The 17,453-nt window shown below is 42.3% G+C and overlaps 1 protein-coding gene across 2 annotated transcripts in view; it reads right to left on the bottom strand.

Moving 5' to 3' along the window:
• Positions 1 to 17,453, bottom strand: part of piezo1 (piezo type mechanosensitive ion channel component 1 (Er blood group)) — a 143,116-nt gene that overhangs the window by 36,580 nt on the left and 89,083 nt on the right. For both annotated transcript variants that reach the window (XM_073859526.1, XM_073859527.1), the window contains exons 13-20: positions 15,219 to 15,324; positions 14,764 to 14,945; positions 14,538 to 14,683; positions 12,711 to 12,872; positions 12,338 to 12,444; positions 4,664 to 4,827; positions 4,386 to 4,562; positions 1,376 to 1,501 (exon numbers count right to left, since the gene is read on the bottom strand). In XM_073859526.1, coding sequence (XP_073715627.1) covers positions 1,376 to 1,501; positions 4,386 to 4,562; positions 4,664 to 4,827; positions 12,338 to 12,444; positions 12,711 to 12,872; positions 14,538 to 14,683; positions 14,764 to 14,945; positions 15,219 to 15,324 — 1,170 coding nt within the window. The remainder of the gene's footprint in view (positions 1 to 1,375; positions 1,502 to 4,385; positions 4,563 to 4,663; positions 4,828 to 12,337; positions 12,445 to 12,710; positions 12,873 to 14,537; positions 14,684 to 14,763; positions 14,946 to 15,218; positions 15,325 to 17,453) is intronic.

Below are 17,453 nucleotides of genomic sequence, written 5' to 3'. Positions count from 1 at the left end.
AACTCTCAGAAGTGCCTTTAAAAACATCCATCCAGCGGAACGCATTTTATATTTTAAACACGACGGATGTATTGCTACAACTCCTTGAAATGCATATCATAAACAAGATTACTACCTAGTGATCTGACTTCGGACAGAGCGCGGCTCTCTGCACGTGCACGAGAGAGCCGCCAAGATGCAGCGAATTATATTTTAAACAAAAGGTATAGTTTGCCTCAGCTCGCATGAAACGCATAAAACTGAACAAATACGTAAGGATTATTACTTTAGTTTATGTTTATACTTTGGACAGATGCGAGAGCGCGTGCACGTGAGACAGAGAGAAGTGCAGCTGCTTGACGCACCGGTTTTATTTCAGATAATAGGAGTCCAAGACGCGCGCATTAAGTCTATGCGTGCAAGAAGGAATTCTCTCTCTACAAGCTCTCTCGCGTAAAATAAAGCCCACAAACCCCATGCGAGGAAAAGCACGCAATGTGCATGTTAATGTGAAACTACAATAATAATAATAAAGGCACATAATTTTTGTCTTAAAAAAAAATTCATTTAAAAATCGAGAATCGAATTGAATCGTGACATCAGAATTGAAAATGTAATCGAATCGAGGATTTGGAGAATCGTGACACCCCTAATTCTGACTTATTAACACAGTTTAACAGTTGAAATCCTCATGCTAAACAAATGCAAAGTGTCAAAAAGCTTGTGACAGAGTATTTCTGGGCCAAACGCTTTCCTACAAGTTTCAGAAAGTTTTTTTCGAACATGGGTACCCGTTACATGTCAGTGACCCCATATTCCTTTTATAGGCACTTCCGCCGGAAAAGCATGGCCACGTGTCAATCAAAGTGTGAGTGAGGACGCTCGTTAGCTTTGGCATCACTTCACGCAACAGCTTTGTTTTATATCAACAATGGCACAAGAGAAGAAGTGTGTTGGATGTAAGCCCTATAAAACAATGAATATAGTTTGTTTATCCAGGATAGCAGAGGAGTTGTGAGTGTGTTTGTTTAACGCTGGATTTCGTTGAAAGGGGCGGTTCCTAACCGGGTCACGAGTCGCAGGGGGTAAGTAAAACTGCTTTTGTTATGTTGGAAATCGGCGCGTAAGTGCATATAATGTAAACGACACGAACATAAAGTAAATCATAAGTTATCCAGAGATAGCGGGATAATGATTTGTGTCTGAGATCTCGTGCTTTTCCAGAAACAATCGCTATAGCTGATCTGTCTTTTATAAATCTGATAAAACTAAAGACTCTTTGGAGATATAAAGGATGTAATACTACTCTATAAGTACTCAAGATGAACATAAGATGAGCAGAAACAGTAAACAGTATGATAGTATGCCATCTAAACATTATCTAATGTAATCTCACCTTGCTGTAACCGAGCACAGTAGCGTCTTTCCTAATACCAAACCAGTTGGCTGGATCCACGGGTGCTTTGTACAGTGTGGATTTTAAAACTTCCTCTGGTTCCAGACTCGTCTCGTTCACCATTGGCTACAATACAGATAGACAAATAATACGAAGAGTCAGACAAGAAACAACTTAAGACAAAAGATAGAGTCAGAATATAAATATTTATATCATGATATTAGTTAATATTGTAACTATATAAATGAGGGTCAAAATATATGAAACCACAAAAATGTTTTTTAAAGGTCCAATGTGTAGATTTTCAGCGCCATCTAGCGGTGAGATTGCAACCAACAGCTCAGTCCACAGCTCACCGCTCTCTTTCGAAATGCATAGAGAAGCTACGGTAGCCGCCACAGGACAAACACGTCATCGTCTAAGACAACGAAGTGAAAAAACTAGGGCTGTCAATAGATTAAAATATTTAATCGCGATTAATCGCATGATTTCATGAGTTAACTCGCGATTAATCGCAAATTAATCGCACATTTTTATCTGTTCTAAATTTACCTAAATGTAACACTTTTCAAGTTTTTAATGCTCTAATCAGCATGGATTTGGTCAATATATATGCTATATGCAAATTTATGTCTACAACAGCCTGTTTACATTTTCAACAGAACCATCAGCCATAGTTTTATAAATGTTTTTGCCTTTAGAAGATCTTTCTCCATTTCTGTTTGCTGCTGCATCATTTGTGACCTGTGCTGGCAAATTGAGTTGGGATGAGCACATTTTCAAAAATGTGTCATTTATATTTTAACATTCTCTATTAAAAAACTTCAAAACAATTGGAACAATTGTTGAAATCTGACAAAGCATCACAGAACTATACCTGTTAATGCAGAGCAAAAACAATATCAATATATTTTACATATATGTTTTTCTTTTATTGTTTAATTTTGACATTGAGACAGACCACTTTAAGATACTGTATGATAATGCAAGGGTTTAATATAATGACACAACAGATACTTTTCCTTAACAGTTAACCAAACATTCACTTCAGATATAACAGATTATAGGTCATACCTGCGTGAGTTCTTGTCAAAACAGATATTTTTAAACCTGTAATTTTGTGTTAGATGTCTATATATATATATATATATATATATATATATATATATATATATATATACATATATATATATATATATATATACATATATATATATATATCAGGGTCACCTGCGTGAGTTCTTGTCAAAACAGATATTTTTAAACCTGTAATTTTGTGTTAGATGTCTATATATATATATATATATATATATATATATATATAGACATCTAACACAAAATTACAGGTTTAAAAATATCTATATATATATATATATATATATATATATATATATATATATATACATATATATATATATATCAGGGTCACGCACTCGCGCGTTTGTGTGCATGTGCTTCAGACGTCTGCGTCAGACATCGCTTTTGAGCCTTGTCACCCTTAATAACTCTTTTAACATCAATCAGATCCCGAACTTTATCTCCCTTAATAATTATTTTAACATCAAGAAAGTCCTGCAGTCTATTTTCGATCATTTCTAAATACTTTAAAAACGAAAAACTAAAATGTGAAAGACGACGCATCTTTGCTTTATATGGATTGGGGACGATACACCTCACAAAAAACATGCAGATAAAGAAAACTGCACGTGCAGAAAACGTGCATTTTAGATGTTTAATGACCATTTAGAGCATTGGATTCGCTAGACGAGAGCTTAATGTTCTTATTTTTATGGAAAGCTCCGACTCATCTAGACAGCGCCGGTCACTTGCTGCGTCTCAATTCATCCAGCTGTGGGTCAAACAGAAATTGTGTGTTGCGTTAGTCGCGCGTTAATAAAATTAGTGCCGTTAAAATGAATTTGCGTTAACGCGTTATTAACGCGTTTATTTTGACAGCCCTAGAAAAAACTAAAGACACATGGCGGCACAAAATGGCGACTTCCATACAAGGGGACCCGCGGTGTATGTAGATAAAAAACTACTCATTCTAAAATAATAAAAACCATACAGTTTATTATGTAAGGTCTTTATACACCACTGATATTATAGTTATGTATACTATATTGCATTTTGTTCTAGAGATCACCTTTAATTATGCCCTGGTCAATATCTATAAAACACTATAAAATTTTTGTAAGCTCCATCATGCATTGCTTTTGCCATATGTAATCTTTTGTACGTGGCCGTGCCAAGTCATACTTATTACCTGAATAATAGATGTAACTGCGCAGTTTAGTATGGATGTTACGCTTAATTTGATGAGAGAGTTAATTCCCCGTTACAAATAAGTGATTCATTTCAAGTGATTTGGACTGTAACAGAAATGACGAATCGATAAAGTAAAAAAACTCTCCAAATAGCAAAAACCCTGAGGAGAAAAACGGAGTCATTAATTCTGCATTAAACGCTGGGCAGTCAAACCGAGGACTAAGCCAGCGGTCCACTCCTTTCCCAGAGAAAGCATAAAGCGCAAGAATAAACACGTCAACCTTACCCACGCTTCAGGGTTTATGTAATTAGGGCAAAGATTATGATAACAGCAGGACACTGTGATGTGCTGAAGAAAGGCATTGATGTGTTGTTTTTAATAAAGCTGGATCTCAGCTCATAGTGCATGACATATGAAAACTTTTCTACTGCTCATCAGAAACTATGAGTGTTTTTGTACCTTCAGTACAATGCTAAAGTGTTATGGGTGAATGGTAGGGCGTTCCCATGTGGTTACTTAGGTGTTCGAATGGCTGTAAGGTGGTTGTTAACCACTTTTTTAACCACTTCAACCATGCCTTCTTCAATTTTATGTTATCATTTTAGTGCAATACAGATTTTTAATATTAAACATGTTATCTGTTTTTTTTTCAAACAGTAAAGGGCAGAGCTTCTCTGGTAAATAGCATAAGTCATGATGGCCTCAGCAAAAACCACTAACTAATCCTAGGTGAAGTCTTACCACGGTACAGTTGTTGGAGTATTCTGCAGGGTTGACCACGGTGAGCTGGTACAGCATCTTACAGACGATGATGACACAAACCCAGATGGTGGAGAGACACGAGGCCATGGGCCTGAAACGTGCGTAAGGCGTAGCAAAGCTCCACAGCACCACCAGCACCAGGTTCATCGCAGATGGCTGCAAATGAAAACCGAGGAGGTAAAATACCGACGCATTATCAGCTCGTAACAATACACAGAAACAGATGTTTGCCAGAAATCATGAACATTGGCGCAGACCTCTAGTAGTGCAACCCAGACGACGCCAAACGCTACGATTTTGACGATGTGCAGCTCCAAGACTCTCCAAATGAAACCTTGAACATGGGTCAGCATGCTGGAGAACTTTCTGAACAGCACGATCAGTCTGTCCATCACAAGACCCCACTTGCTGGGAATCACCTCTGAGAAGCAACCACATGGACAACAAAATTTGAGATGTGTGATATATCAATAACCATGTCAGTGTTGGCTAATATTAGGGCTTTTTTCAACATATTGATCTAAAAGGCCAACATTGGAAGCAGATAATATCAGAAAGTACATTCTTCTCTAACAGGTTTTACAAGAACTTACAATTATCCATCTTTTCTACATTAAAATGTTTTGATATGTGATTTTACTTGAGTGTGATGGAGCATTTTGCGAGCAATAACAAGTAAAATTGTACAGATTTTAATATATATTAATACCTATTATGGTATTTTACAAGATGTAATTTAAGTCTCAGGTGTGCCTAGAATGTGTCTGTGAAGTTTCAGCTCAAAATATCCCACAGATCATTTATTAAAGCATGTCCAAAATGCCCTTATTTGGGTGGGAGCAAAAGCATGCCATATTAATGTCTGTACCTTTAACCCTAATAAGTCCTTTGGGGTCAAGCTTACCCCCCAAGCCACTTTCTTTAGTTAAAAAACATGGTTCCCTTTCAGTCGGTCACTACGACGTCACGTCGTGACCGACGAATTGGGAACTCGCTTAGAGAGACCAATCTGCTTCGAATACTACAAAAAACGCCAATGAGCTTGGCATTGAGATGTTTGCGTTGTGCTGGCGCCGCCCCGCCAGGTGCGTGTGTGGGGCGCAAGTGCGGGTGGGGAAATCAGCTTTTTTCGCTTCGAAAGCCGGCTTTATCTGACTGAGAAGCTACTCTCTGCTCTTCTGGGAACGGTTGCTGAAGTTGATTGACAAGCAGTACTAACACAGCGGACGCTCGCAGTATTCCACTGCTCTGCATATTTTTTGTTTTGAGTTTAGTGTGTGCGTTGCCTTTCCCTGTGCGCATCATCAGCTGAGCACCTAAAGAGTGATTTCCCTAAAGAGTGATACGTGAGAGCTCTGTGTCTTTTTAAAGACAGCCACTCTCTCGTATATTCGGAGATCGGCGTCCTTTTCAGGATTGCTTTTCGTCCGTGCGATCTTGGATGTGAGAGGTATAAGGGTTCCAGTTTCGGTCACGAGCGCTGTCTTCATGCTTGGGCATCAAGCACTCTGAGGCTGCGCTCGTGGGGAGTTTTTGTTCTCTCTGTGAGAGCATAACCCTCTTGGATTGCGGAGACGACTGACGTTTCTACGGGAATGCTGTCCGCGCCTTTGCAGTGCTGACACCGCCATGGTGCGGCTGTCAAGCGCTCGCATGACGCTCTTCGCATCACTACGCTGAGTAGGACGGAGGATACGTCCTCCACCTACCGGCCTTTCATCCTCAGCCGGTTGAGGCTCCGGTGGAGACGGCAGAGTCGTGTTCTATGATTTCTGCCGATCCATTGGACCTCCTTCTGGTCCCGTTCACTTCTGCAGCATCAGAGGGGTGTCCAATTTCCTCCGAAGTGGAGTCGTTCCGGAGATGGCGGCCGTGCCCGCTCGAGCGGCGGAAACGGTAGAGTTGGAGAGGTTAACCCCTCTCCGCCCGAACCGTACTGCCCACGTGATTGGTATTTCGGAGCTGCTCGGGCCTCTCAGTCCTCTGCTCCTGTGCCTTTCTTCCCGACGGCACGAAGAGCTGACGTGATTTGCGGCCATCCGGTCGTTCAGCTTCAGCTTTCACCCCTCATCTCCCTCACCAGGGGAGCCGCTAAGGGCGGGGACCCCTTCAGTGGAGCGGGGGGTTGCGATGCAGCTGCGTTCCTGGAGGGACCACCCAACCCTTCCCTCCCGTGTTTGTAGACAGTCGTCCGGTTACGGGTGCTGTCTGTCAGGCATGCGGAGAGGCGGCTTCAGCCCTGCACGCAATAACGTTGCTACAGGTTCACCAAGGATTTACGAGGGAAGCCGCGACCTTCAGTCGTGCGATGTTCACCACAGTGGTTCAAGATCGCCACCTTTGGCTGTGTCTGGCTGACGGACGCAGGCGAGAACAACTTCTTGAATGCTCCTGTCTCACAGACCGGCCTCTTCGGCGAGGCCGTGGAGTCGTACAGCTCCACTGCGCAGACTGAGGCGATCTCTTAGGTCATGCCCGGCGAAGGAGAGCTGCCCTTGGTAAAACCACCACGCCGGCTCCTCAGTCTGCCTCTCGCCGTCGGCGTGCTGCGGCGACCACCTTCGTTCCCCTCCTCGGACCCCATCTCGGCAGCGCGGTGGAACCGGTCGTCAGCAGCTCGCCCCGCCCGCTTAGCCGCTTCCCGTGAAATCGGGAGTTTAAGTGGCCAGTAAGCGGGCGACCCGGATTGGCAGAGGATCACTCTTCAGGAGACGGTGATTCGCTCCTTCCCCCGATAGAGGGTCGGGTGGAAAATTCTTGGTTTGCATATGTTCCACCGGCTTTTAGCCGGTACCCACTTAACCACACATAGAGTGCATTCCTCTTCCCTCTCCAGGTCTCCAGAGGATCGAGAGAGCCGTGAGCGGGCACACACCAGCCCACCCTACCTCTCCTCTATCGCCAGCGGGTGTTCTGAGGAGTCCGAGCCCTCCACTCAGGAGACCGGATCACCAGCAACCCCTTCGTTGTCTGCGTCCTCAGCTGAGGAGACCGGACGACCGTTTCCCTCAGCGGGCTCAGGTCAGTGTCACACACACACATACTGTGATGCTTATGCTGTCACGGCAGACGCACCGGCAGTCTCACCTGTCTCGCTTCGCTGCCCCACCGCGGGTACTTTGGTAGTGTCGTTAATTCTCCTCGTACGGTGCCTGGGTGCTTGGCTTCAGTTCCCAACCCGTTTCGTTGGGTTTTACGCACGATCCGCCTCGGTTACGAAATACAATTACCGGCACAACCCCGAAATTCTCGGGCTTTTGTTTCACTATAGTGAAAGTATCCGATGCACATGTACTGCGTGCATAAGTCGATGTCCTGCTGGTGAAGGATTATCGAGCCGGTCCCTCTTACCGAGATGATGATATGATGATAGGGTTTTCCAGCCTTTATCTCATAGTACCCGAAATACGCGGTGGGTTACGATCGATTTGATTTACGCCCGGCTCTACGGAGGTGGTCTTTTTGGATGATAACGCCGAGGCTCGTATTTCAATATTCAGATCGGTTGCAGCTTTAGACCTGTAAGACGTGTACTTTTTGTGTCCATCTCCCCTCGCCTTAGACCGTTTTTCGCTCTGCGTCGTGGGGTGGGCATATTAATATTAAGTACACCATTCGAGCTGTCTCTCTCTCTCCGTGTCTCCATGAAAGTGTTAGTCACGGCATTAAAATATCAGAGAGAGAGCGTTGTTCGCATTCTGCTTTATTTACGTTGACTTATAAATAGCCGTTATTGGCAGACGTGCGCGAACACAGAGAGTTAATGCTTCGGCATCTCGCTCGTTTAAGTCATCAGGTCGACTGGGAAAGAGCAACTTTGCCCCGTGCAGAGGATCCTTTTTCTCAGTATGGAATTAGACTCGATCAACTAATTGGCGTGTTTTACAAGAGCGCGCAACTAGTCAGTTCTGACTTGCCTCGGTTTAATTCGAGGGAAGTACGCGGTCCCTCTGATACAATTTCAGAAGCTCCTGGACATATGACAGCATGCTGCAGCCGTGACACTGCGAGCTGCGTCATATGAGACCGCTTCAGCGTTGGCTTTACGATCGAGTCTCGAGGAGAGCGTGGCGCACCGGCATAAATTGTGTAAACACTACACCTGCGTGTCATTTAAATTTCCCCGTAGTAGACCCAGCATTTCTGATAGCAAGATATGCCTCTGAGGGGTCTCCTGGCATTCTGTAGCATGCGATGCCCTAAGCACGGGATGTTCAGCCACGTATGACGGGCCTGCAGTCTGGGGTGTGCATAGCACCCCAACTGCCGCGAGCGGTGCGCTGTATATCTGGGACTTGTACGCTCCGCTATGGAGATGCGAGGGAAGGATGTATTTGTCGACACCGATAACTTTGCGACTGTTGCGTTATTTACCGTTAAGGCGGTTTTTGCGCTCTCGTCACCTGTCGCATCTCGCTCGTCATCTCCTCTTTTGGAGTCAGAAGCATCTGAGGTCCCTTCGTGCCATTTACATCCCGGGATCGCTCAAGACAGCGGTACGCGCTTCCGAGCTGCGCCCCCGGCGAATGGCGACTCCACCCCCAGACGGTCCAGCTAATTTGGAAGAAGTTCGGTTGTGCGTAGATAGATCTGTTTGCGTCGCCGGACGATACCCACTGTCGCCTATTTATTCACTAACCGAGGGCAGCCTCGGCGTGGATGCGTTGGCACACAGCTGACCGCGGGGGGTGCGTAAATACGCATTCCTTCCAGTGAGCTTTATTGCGCAGACACTGTGCAAAGTCAGGCAGGACGAGGAGAGCCTTTTTATTAATCGTCCGTACTGGACGACCAAGAATTGGTTTTCATAGTTAATGCTCCTCGCGACAGCCCTCCCTGGCGGATTCCCCTGAGGAAGGACTTTCTTTCTTAGGAAGGGGCACATCTGGCACTCGCGCCCCGACCTGTGGATATCCATGTACGGTCGTTGAGCGCGCGCAAGGTTTAGGTGATTTATCGCAAGCGGTATCTAACACCATCGACGCGGTTCGAGCACCGTCCACAGGACGGGCTTACGCGCTTAATGAAACCTTTTCGTCACCCGGTGCTCTTCGCAACGCGAGGACCCAGAGAATGCCCTTTAACATTATGCTTTATATCTTTAACATGGGTTAGATGGTAGGCTGTCCCTCCGCCATTAAAATTGATATCGCCGCTATTTCTGCTCATCACTCACTTATCTACGGCAGATCAGTTGGCCAGCATGATTTAATTATTACATTTTAAAGAGGCGCTCGCAGGCTAAACCCCTCGCGCCCTCCCTCTTTTTTCCTGAGACCTGTCCATGGTGCTGAAGCCTTCAGGTCTCCGATTTAGCCTTTGCAGTGTGCGAGTCTAAGTTTTTATCAATGAAAACTCTGACCCTGCTAGCATTGGCCTCCATGAAGAGAGTAGGAGATTTGCATGCATTCTCTGTTGACGATTCGTGCCTTTAGTTTGGTCCTGCTGTCTCACTGAAGACCCAGACCAGGCTACGTGCCCAAAGTTCCCACCACTCCCTTCAGAGAAAAGGTGGTGAGCTTGCAAGTGTTGCCTTTGGAGCAGGCAAACCCAACCGAGGCTTTGTTGTGCCCCGTACGCGCACTGCGATTCTACGTGGTCCGCACGCAAAGCTTCAGGACCTCAGACCAGCTCTTTGTTTGTTATGGTGGCCAGCAGAAAGGGAAAGCTGTCACTAAGCAGAGGATGTCTCATTGGATAGTTGATACTATCGCCCTAGCTTACAATTTGCAGGGCATTCCTTGCCCCTTAATTTGAGAGCGCACTCCACACGGAGTGTTGCCTCTTCTTGGGCATTAGCTCGTGGTTCCTCGCTGACAGACATTTGTAGAGCTGCGGGTTGGGCGACACCTAATACGTTCATTAGATTTTACAATGTTCGTATCGAGCCTGTATCCTCTCGTGTTCTTTCCTCACCTGGGAGGGCACGGAGAGCAGATTCGTAGTCGGCTTGCAGCCTCCGACTGAGGCTCCAAATTGAGTTTCAGTATGGAAGGCTAACAGAGCAAAAATGCGTAATGGTTTGATTTGCTCCCTCCACTGCCTTGACAGCCTTTGTTGCGGAGCATTGGCTGTCAGCCTTTCACTAGTTGTATTCTTACGAACCTACGTGTTTGGCCAGGGCCCCACATTGCGTCCCAACGGGTTCCTTTGTGAGTATTATTCCGTGGGGTTAATCCTACTAGCCCACGTTTCCCTTAGCAGAGCACTGCTTTGCTTACACAGCCACGGCTGTCATTTAGACCTCAACTACGGTTGACTTTCGCCCACCAATAGCCCTTAACGGGGCGGTGGCTTCCGCAGCGTCCCTATACCGCTCAGATAGGGCGCTTCCCAGTCGCTGGCACTACTGTGGGTTAAAGGAACATCTAGTGCCCGGCCTTCTGCCTTAAAACCTAATTCTCCTTATCCTTAAGTGGAACCGGAGGGCTTTACGCAGACACTGGAAGAGGTCAGCCCCTAGTGGCGTTTTGGTAGGGATTCCCAATTCGTCGGTCACGACGTGACGTCGTAGTGACCGACTGAAAGGGAACGTCTCGGTTACGGATGTAACCCTCGTTCCCTGAAGGAGGGAACGGAGACGTCACGTCCCGTCGCCACAGGTGCTGCCACCTGCTGTTTAGGCCGGTCACCTTCCGGCTTTCTCAGCGAACAGAAGCTGATTTCCCTATTTGCACGTGCGCCTTATATACGCACCTGGCGGGGCGGCGCCAGCATTATGCAAATATCTCAATGCCAAGTTCATTGGCGTTTTTTGTAGTATTCGAAGCAGATTGGTCTCTCTAAGCGAGTTCCCAATTCGTCGGTCACGACGTGACGTCTCCGTTCCCTCCTTCAGGGAACGAGGGTTACATCCGTAACCGAGACGTTCTCTTCATCTCAATGTAATAAGATTTTGTGACTTTTCTAGACTATCTGTCTATATTCATAAAAACCTGGGTTTAATTCGGTCGTTCTAAAGATGTGTAAAAAAATTACCAAATGAGGCATTTTGTAAAAACAGTCATTTCAAAATGCATCAAAAACTATGAAAATTCTACTATTTAAAATTATATTTACTTTTAATGACCTTTCTAATGTTTATATATACATAAATGTACAAAATGTATCACTAAAGTAGTGATGTGAGCAGTTGGCCACATCCAGTAAAATGAATGGGTCTCTATGGGCATCTGCTGGTCAAAATTATTTATTTCCTAAACTGTAATTCTTTTATGTTTTTTTCTAAACACAAGATGACCAAATTTAACACATAACATCTAGATAAATATCTAAAAACCACTTAAATCAAATTTAGATAATAATTTATGTGAAATTTTCATAAAAATTTTATTTTTTTCAGGCAAGCTAATGGTGTAGTTGAGGAATTGAGCAGTAAACGGGAACAAAAGTACTTCATATCTCCCAAAACACAGCATTAATGTATAGATGGGAAGTAAACAAAAACATTTATATATTATTTGTATTGTTAAAAATTTATATATTTTTTTATTACTGGGGTCATTCTTACCCCCAACGAACTCTAACGCATACAGGAAAATCGGTGCTTATGAGGGTTAAATGCAAATGAGCTACAGCTCCTCACTTCCTTACAAACAGACAGTGCTTTCAGTTAAAATAGATCTGATTAATAAAATCTGAGGCAATAGTATCTAGTGGACTGAGTACAACTCACTGAGGGTGGAAACTATGGTAATGCAGGATTGTAAGTGGGCAGAGCTTTATCAATGTGACCTCACATTGATAAGAGAATCAAAACGGAATGTCTAATGAGACTTCTTTGGTTTAATAGGGATTGAAAAACAAGGAGCAGGTGGATTTTTTTCATCGTAGGGTGGTTGTGTTCACACACTGCCAACACACAACACCCTGTAAAAGTGGATTTGCATAATAGGTGCCCTTTAAGATGTTTCTGCACCAAAATTCCTCACCATCAGCTTCTGATGGATCATCATCCTGCTCAGCGTTCAGATCTTCCTCCTCTAATTTGCCTTCCTCTGTGGATCGAGGCAAATCTGGGTTCTCTCTACCTTTCTTCCTATAAAAAAAAAAATCAACAACAGCACTGTCACAGATCATCACACAAGCTCATATAGATGAGATAAATTGTTTAGTAGACGACAAAGTTGAGATCTCAATTAATTTCTTATCTCTGAGAGAGAGCCGGGGTCCCGGCTGACAAGGATGATACACTGACCTTACGGTTTTATTCTACATTTGAATACAACTAATACCAAGTATTTTGTTTTTGAATGAACAGGAAGGAAGTTGGCTGCATGTGTTTATGAGAAGTGAAGTTCATGCCTGTGAAGAGGGGTGACGTGCTCAAGGTCTGTGATCTTCATGAAGGGTTTATGAAAGTAATGCAGCTGCAGAATACAGGCCAGCAAAAAGAAGCCTGGAATCAAAATACTGCTGAAGAGCTCAGATAGTTTAAACGTCTCCAGACCAATATCAGACAACTGCAGGTGAAAAATCACAAACACACAACATTTTCTCTAAATTACATTCATTGACATGAAAAATACATAAGTCTTCAAATCGACACTTTTGAGGCACCTTTGTCCTTTATATTCATTTAACCTTGTGTTTATAGGTTTAAAATGACATGCTGGTGCATAAACATTAACAAAATTTGATTTATTATTATCTAAAATGAAGAGGTCAGATGCAAAACCCTGTTTATTGTGTTGTTAATGTTTAGTTTCAGTAATTTCACTGATACACTGTATAAAACACACAGCTTTTTTGTCCAATCAACATAAAAAAATTTAGTTAAACAATTCCAACTTGATTTTATAAGTTAAGAATTGACTTGCAAAACCAAGTTGTTTAAACTTCATTTTTACAGTGACAATATGCAATGCAATAAATAAAAAAGGGTAACTCTTTATTTATCATTTACCAGTTACATTTGTAACTGTGACAAGATGATTCCCCTTATGACAAAAAATAGTATTTCCTTAATGCTAAGCATTCTTATAATGTGCGTATGCAGTGCCCCCCGAACCACTAGGGGGCCACCTTTCTCTTAATTTCATGCGGTGCTGCACAAAGTGATTGATGAGAGCAATTCAAAAGCATCATGCTTGCATAACGATTCAGATCTCACGGTACTTTGATGTGATTTGACAATCGCTCTGTGCAAGCGCTGCATGCAGTTGAACACGCTTATCGACGTGCGTCTTGATATAATGGGTATGGTTTTCTGACAAAGTTAGCGTCCGGAGCAGAAAACACAGGAAAAGTGCATGCCTGCATGATCACTGCATGGTCCAAGTGCTCACAGGGGACACACGTTTGAATTCATCTAATTCATCTTTCGTGCACCTAAAGGACAAGTGCACAAAGTCGACGTGATGTTTAGCGGATTCTGATAACAAATGAGAATAAGCAGATATGAAGCGGAGGTTTTGATGAACATAGAATATGTGCCGAAGCATTCGGTCAATATCATTATTTCATTTTTTTACGGAGGTGGCGATTAGCGACTTTTGCATCCGAGCTCTTCTACATCCTCTAGGAAAATGTTGCCTCCAGACCTCTAAATGTAACGCTATCTCATGAGAATTCATACATATTTTACGAGTTGGCTAATTCGTATTAATTCATATGACCACATTCAGAAATTTTTGTACAATTTGACTTGACCCCTGTGACGTTGGGGTCAGGTTTCATTGTTGTTTTTCATGAGAATTGTACGTTTTTTGCACGATTAACTTTGTATGAATTTCACATAACTTGTCTGGGTAATATACTTATGCTGCAATAGCTAACCTGTCTGGAACCAAGCATATTATAAACCACAATACTGTGTGACACTTGCATTACATGTGAACGGCCCCCTACGGTGATGGGATTTGTTTCGCAATTTTTTAACCCCTGGGAAGTCTGCTGACATTGGCTTAACTTAGCACTACTCTTAAATACATTACATTATTACTACACTCACTAGTACAGTTAATATTAGCCGATGTATTCTGCTGCTTATGTTTACGATTTTTCTGTTTTCTCCTGCACCTATATATATGAATGAATTCATACGAAATAGCCAACTCGTAAAATATGTATGAATTCTCATAAGATCAGGCTGCTAAATCACTGTAAATAGATTTGTGTGGGACATACTGCTGTTCTGTGAATCCAGTGAAGTTTCTCCAATAGCCTGGAAAGTCCTCAAACTGGAAGGTGTATATAGCAATGAGCACCACCATGGTGTAGGCCACCACCAACCACCAGAAGGGCTTTAGCAACCTTCGCCACAGGGAGTAGTACACCTGTGGAGAGGGACACACAAGATCTTTCATTCGGTTCATGTGGAAAAACACCTATGTAACATGGGCTGACGTAAGACTACCTGATAGAGACACAAGCAGAGCAGAAACAGCAGCATGTAGACAATCTTGTAAGCGACGAGTTTTCCAGCAAAGCTGACCGTGATGAACATTCCTCCACACACGTAGATCCAGTATTTGGCATAAAGACTCATCACCTGCCCACCCAGCACCTTCAGAATGGACTCATTACGCCCTGAACTTCCTGAAAGACAAAAACAGACAAGCATACATGTAAGAAATGGGTACATAAACGCCATGTTGAACCAGTTTTGAGTAATTTTGTCAGAAAACTTGCGTGCATAAATATAAATAGTGACCTTGAAAAATGAGAATAAATGGACTCAGAAAGGGAAACAGAAATGCTTTTATTACTTGACTGATGCTTATAATCATAGAGCAGGCCAGGGTGTCTGATAATGCTGACATGCACATTTCCAAAAAGTCTTCAGTAAATAAACACATTTGCGTGATTCACCTCCAGTCGTGACCTCCTGCAGCGGGACGCTCAATCTCTTCTTTCTACTGAAAGTGTCTTTTACTGATTGTCTCAGAAGAAGCCAAAAGGTCAATGTGTACAGTAGCTGGAATGAAAAAGAGGGAGAGACAGTGAAGCAATACTTTCCCCACATGGTGTTGAGTAAGCTCATGAGACTTATGATCAATCATATGATTGTGTAAGAATTTAGCATGTGAAAACAAGTTTTCACAACATTTCTCAGTAACATCTTCTCTTCTGAAAGCTTATTGCAGCCACGTTATTTGCCAGTATTATGAATGCTCTGTTCAAATAATGTTAAAATAATGTTAAAAATACCCTATGTTCCTTTTCATGATTTTACATTTCTTTTCGTGTGTTAGGTAGGCCCACAAAAATGCACTGGGGTCTAAAGGGAACAGAAGTAGTTTTGGGAGCTGATATTCCAAATATAGTTACACGCTTGTGGGATTCGACTAATAACAATGCACTTGATAGCTGGCTAATCAGAGCACAGCACGCTTTTCAGAATGATGAGCTTTGTACAAATCGATGCGTTTTAGAAAGACTAAACTAAACTAAAAAAGACTAAAATAAGGAATAATTGACCAAGAAAATAATGCACACCCAGAGTGGTAGTGCCGTTACACCGCGGGTGTGCATTATTTTCGAATAATTAAAATGACCGGAGTCAATTATTCTGCTTATACCACCAAAAACATTGCACGGATGTCTATTTTTAAGACATTTGGCAAGTTAGGTGTGCAGTTTACAGAAAGATAATCAACACCCATGAAACATTTCTCAGCCAATCAGAATAAAGCATTTAACAACCCCATGGTATAGACGGTTTCAGCAGTAACAACATAAACAAGCGGCTTTTGTGGTCAACACGTAACTTCCGGTAAACTCTGCTAAGAATAAATAATAACAAAGTACTTTAAACGTAGTTTATTTATATAACAAGCAAAATAAACAACGCAGAAATTACCTAGGAAACAATTTTTTTTATTTTCGACGAGGTATTTGTTCAAGAGTTCAGTTTAGCAACTAGTCAGGCCATTAAACAAACTGAAATCGGAAGTAAAGTTCGAACCAGACGCTTATTGCGTCACCGCACGTGCGTTCGATGAAACCGCCTATAAGCAACAATAATGTACGGTATCTGGGAAATAATGTGTTTAACAACTTTTAATAATAGACCATGCAAACACATTGTAAATAATAGCAACGTTATATGACCCCTTTAACTCTTTTCCCACCATTGACGAGTTATCTTGTTAATTAAGAGAAATCATTTCCCTGCCAATGACGCTTTCCTGACAAGGTTTTACGGTAATCTGTAATTCCGCTATTATACACTAGAATGCGCTCTTACCCAATTTATAAAAAACTAAAGCAAATTTAATTAAATTTAATTAATTTTAAACTCTGTGTATGTTTTTTTTTTAAATCGTTCTGAATCTGATCTCGAACAAAATTATTTTACAAAATGCAATTATTTCAGCTTTTTGCTCAAAATTTTGTATTTTTTAAGAAACGTACTCATATTTAAGAGGTGATAAAAAGATAATAATAATCCTCTCACTGTGTCCTGTTGAGCTTCATTCACACTGTTGTGGTCTTTAAAATACAATGCTGTCTTCTAACGACATTAACAATAATCATATTAGGGAAAAACAACAAACACAAACATTCAGTTTCATGCATTACTGGTTTCGTGGATGCACCGATATATCGGTTAATATTCAGTATCTGCAGATAAAAGCTTTTTTCCCTCTTTCAATATCACCCAATTGTCTAAAAACAAGATCAGATTATATCCTAGCAATCAAAAGAAGCAGAAAAACGCATGAGAACTCATGGGCTGTGATTATTTTCAATTGGGTGACAATGACAAAAGAATTGCAGTTTGTATGCTCTGTATTTTTAGGATGACATAATAATTTGAGTAAATAAGCAAAACTATCGGTATCTATGGGTATCGGTGTAATGTTTTTCGATTAATCTTTTTTTTATGTTGTCGAATCAAAATCGATTCTCAAAGAGGAGAATCGATTTTTTTCATATTTATTTCCGCAAACATTGAACGTAAGATTAACGTTAATCTAATTACTAGTCTTCTTCATTAGATGTCACCCTCTTTTTTGCCTTGCGCAATGTTACCAAGGAGTGAGAGGCGAGCCTGTCATTCATTCATTCAGTGCTTAAAATGGTGCTTCATCGACGTTGATC

This window comes from Misgurnus anguillicaudatus, chromosome 21 (genome assembly GCF_027580225.2).
Source record: "Misgurnus anguillicaudatus chromosome 21, ASM2758022v2, whole genome shotgun sequence".
Classification (NCBI taxonomy): domain Eukaryota; kingdom Metazoa; phylum Chordata; class Actinopteri; order Cypriniformes; family Cobitidae; genus Misgurnus; species Misgurnus anguillicaudatus.
Note: the sequence above shows the minus strand (reverse complement) of the source record. Positions and strands in the feature narration are given on the sequence as shown.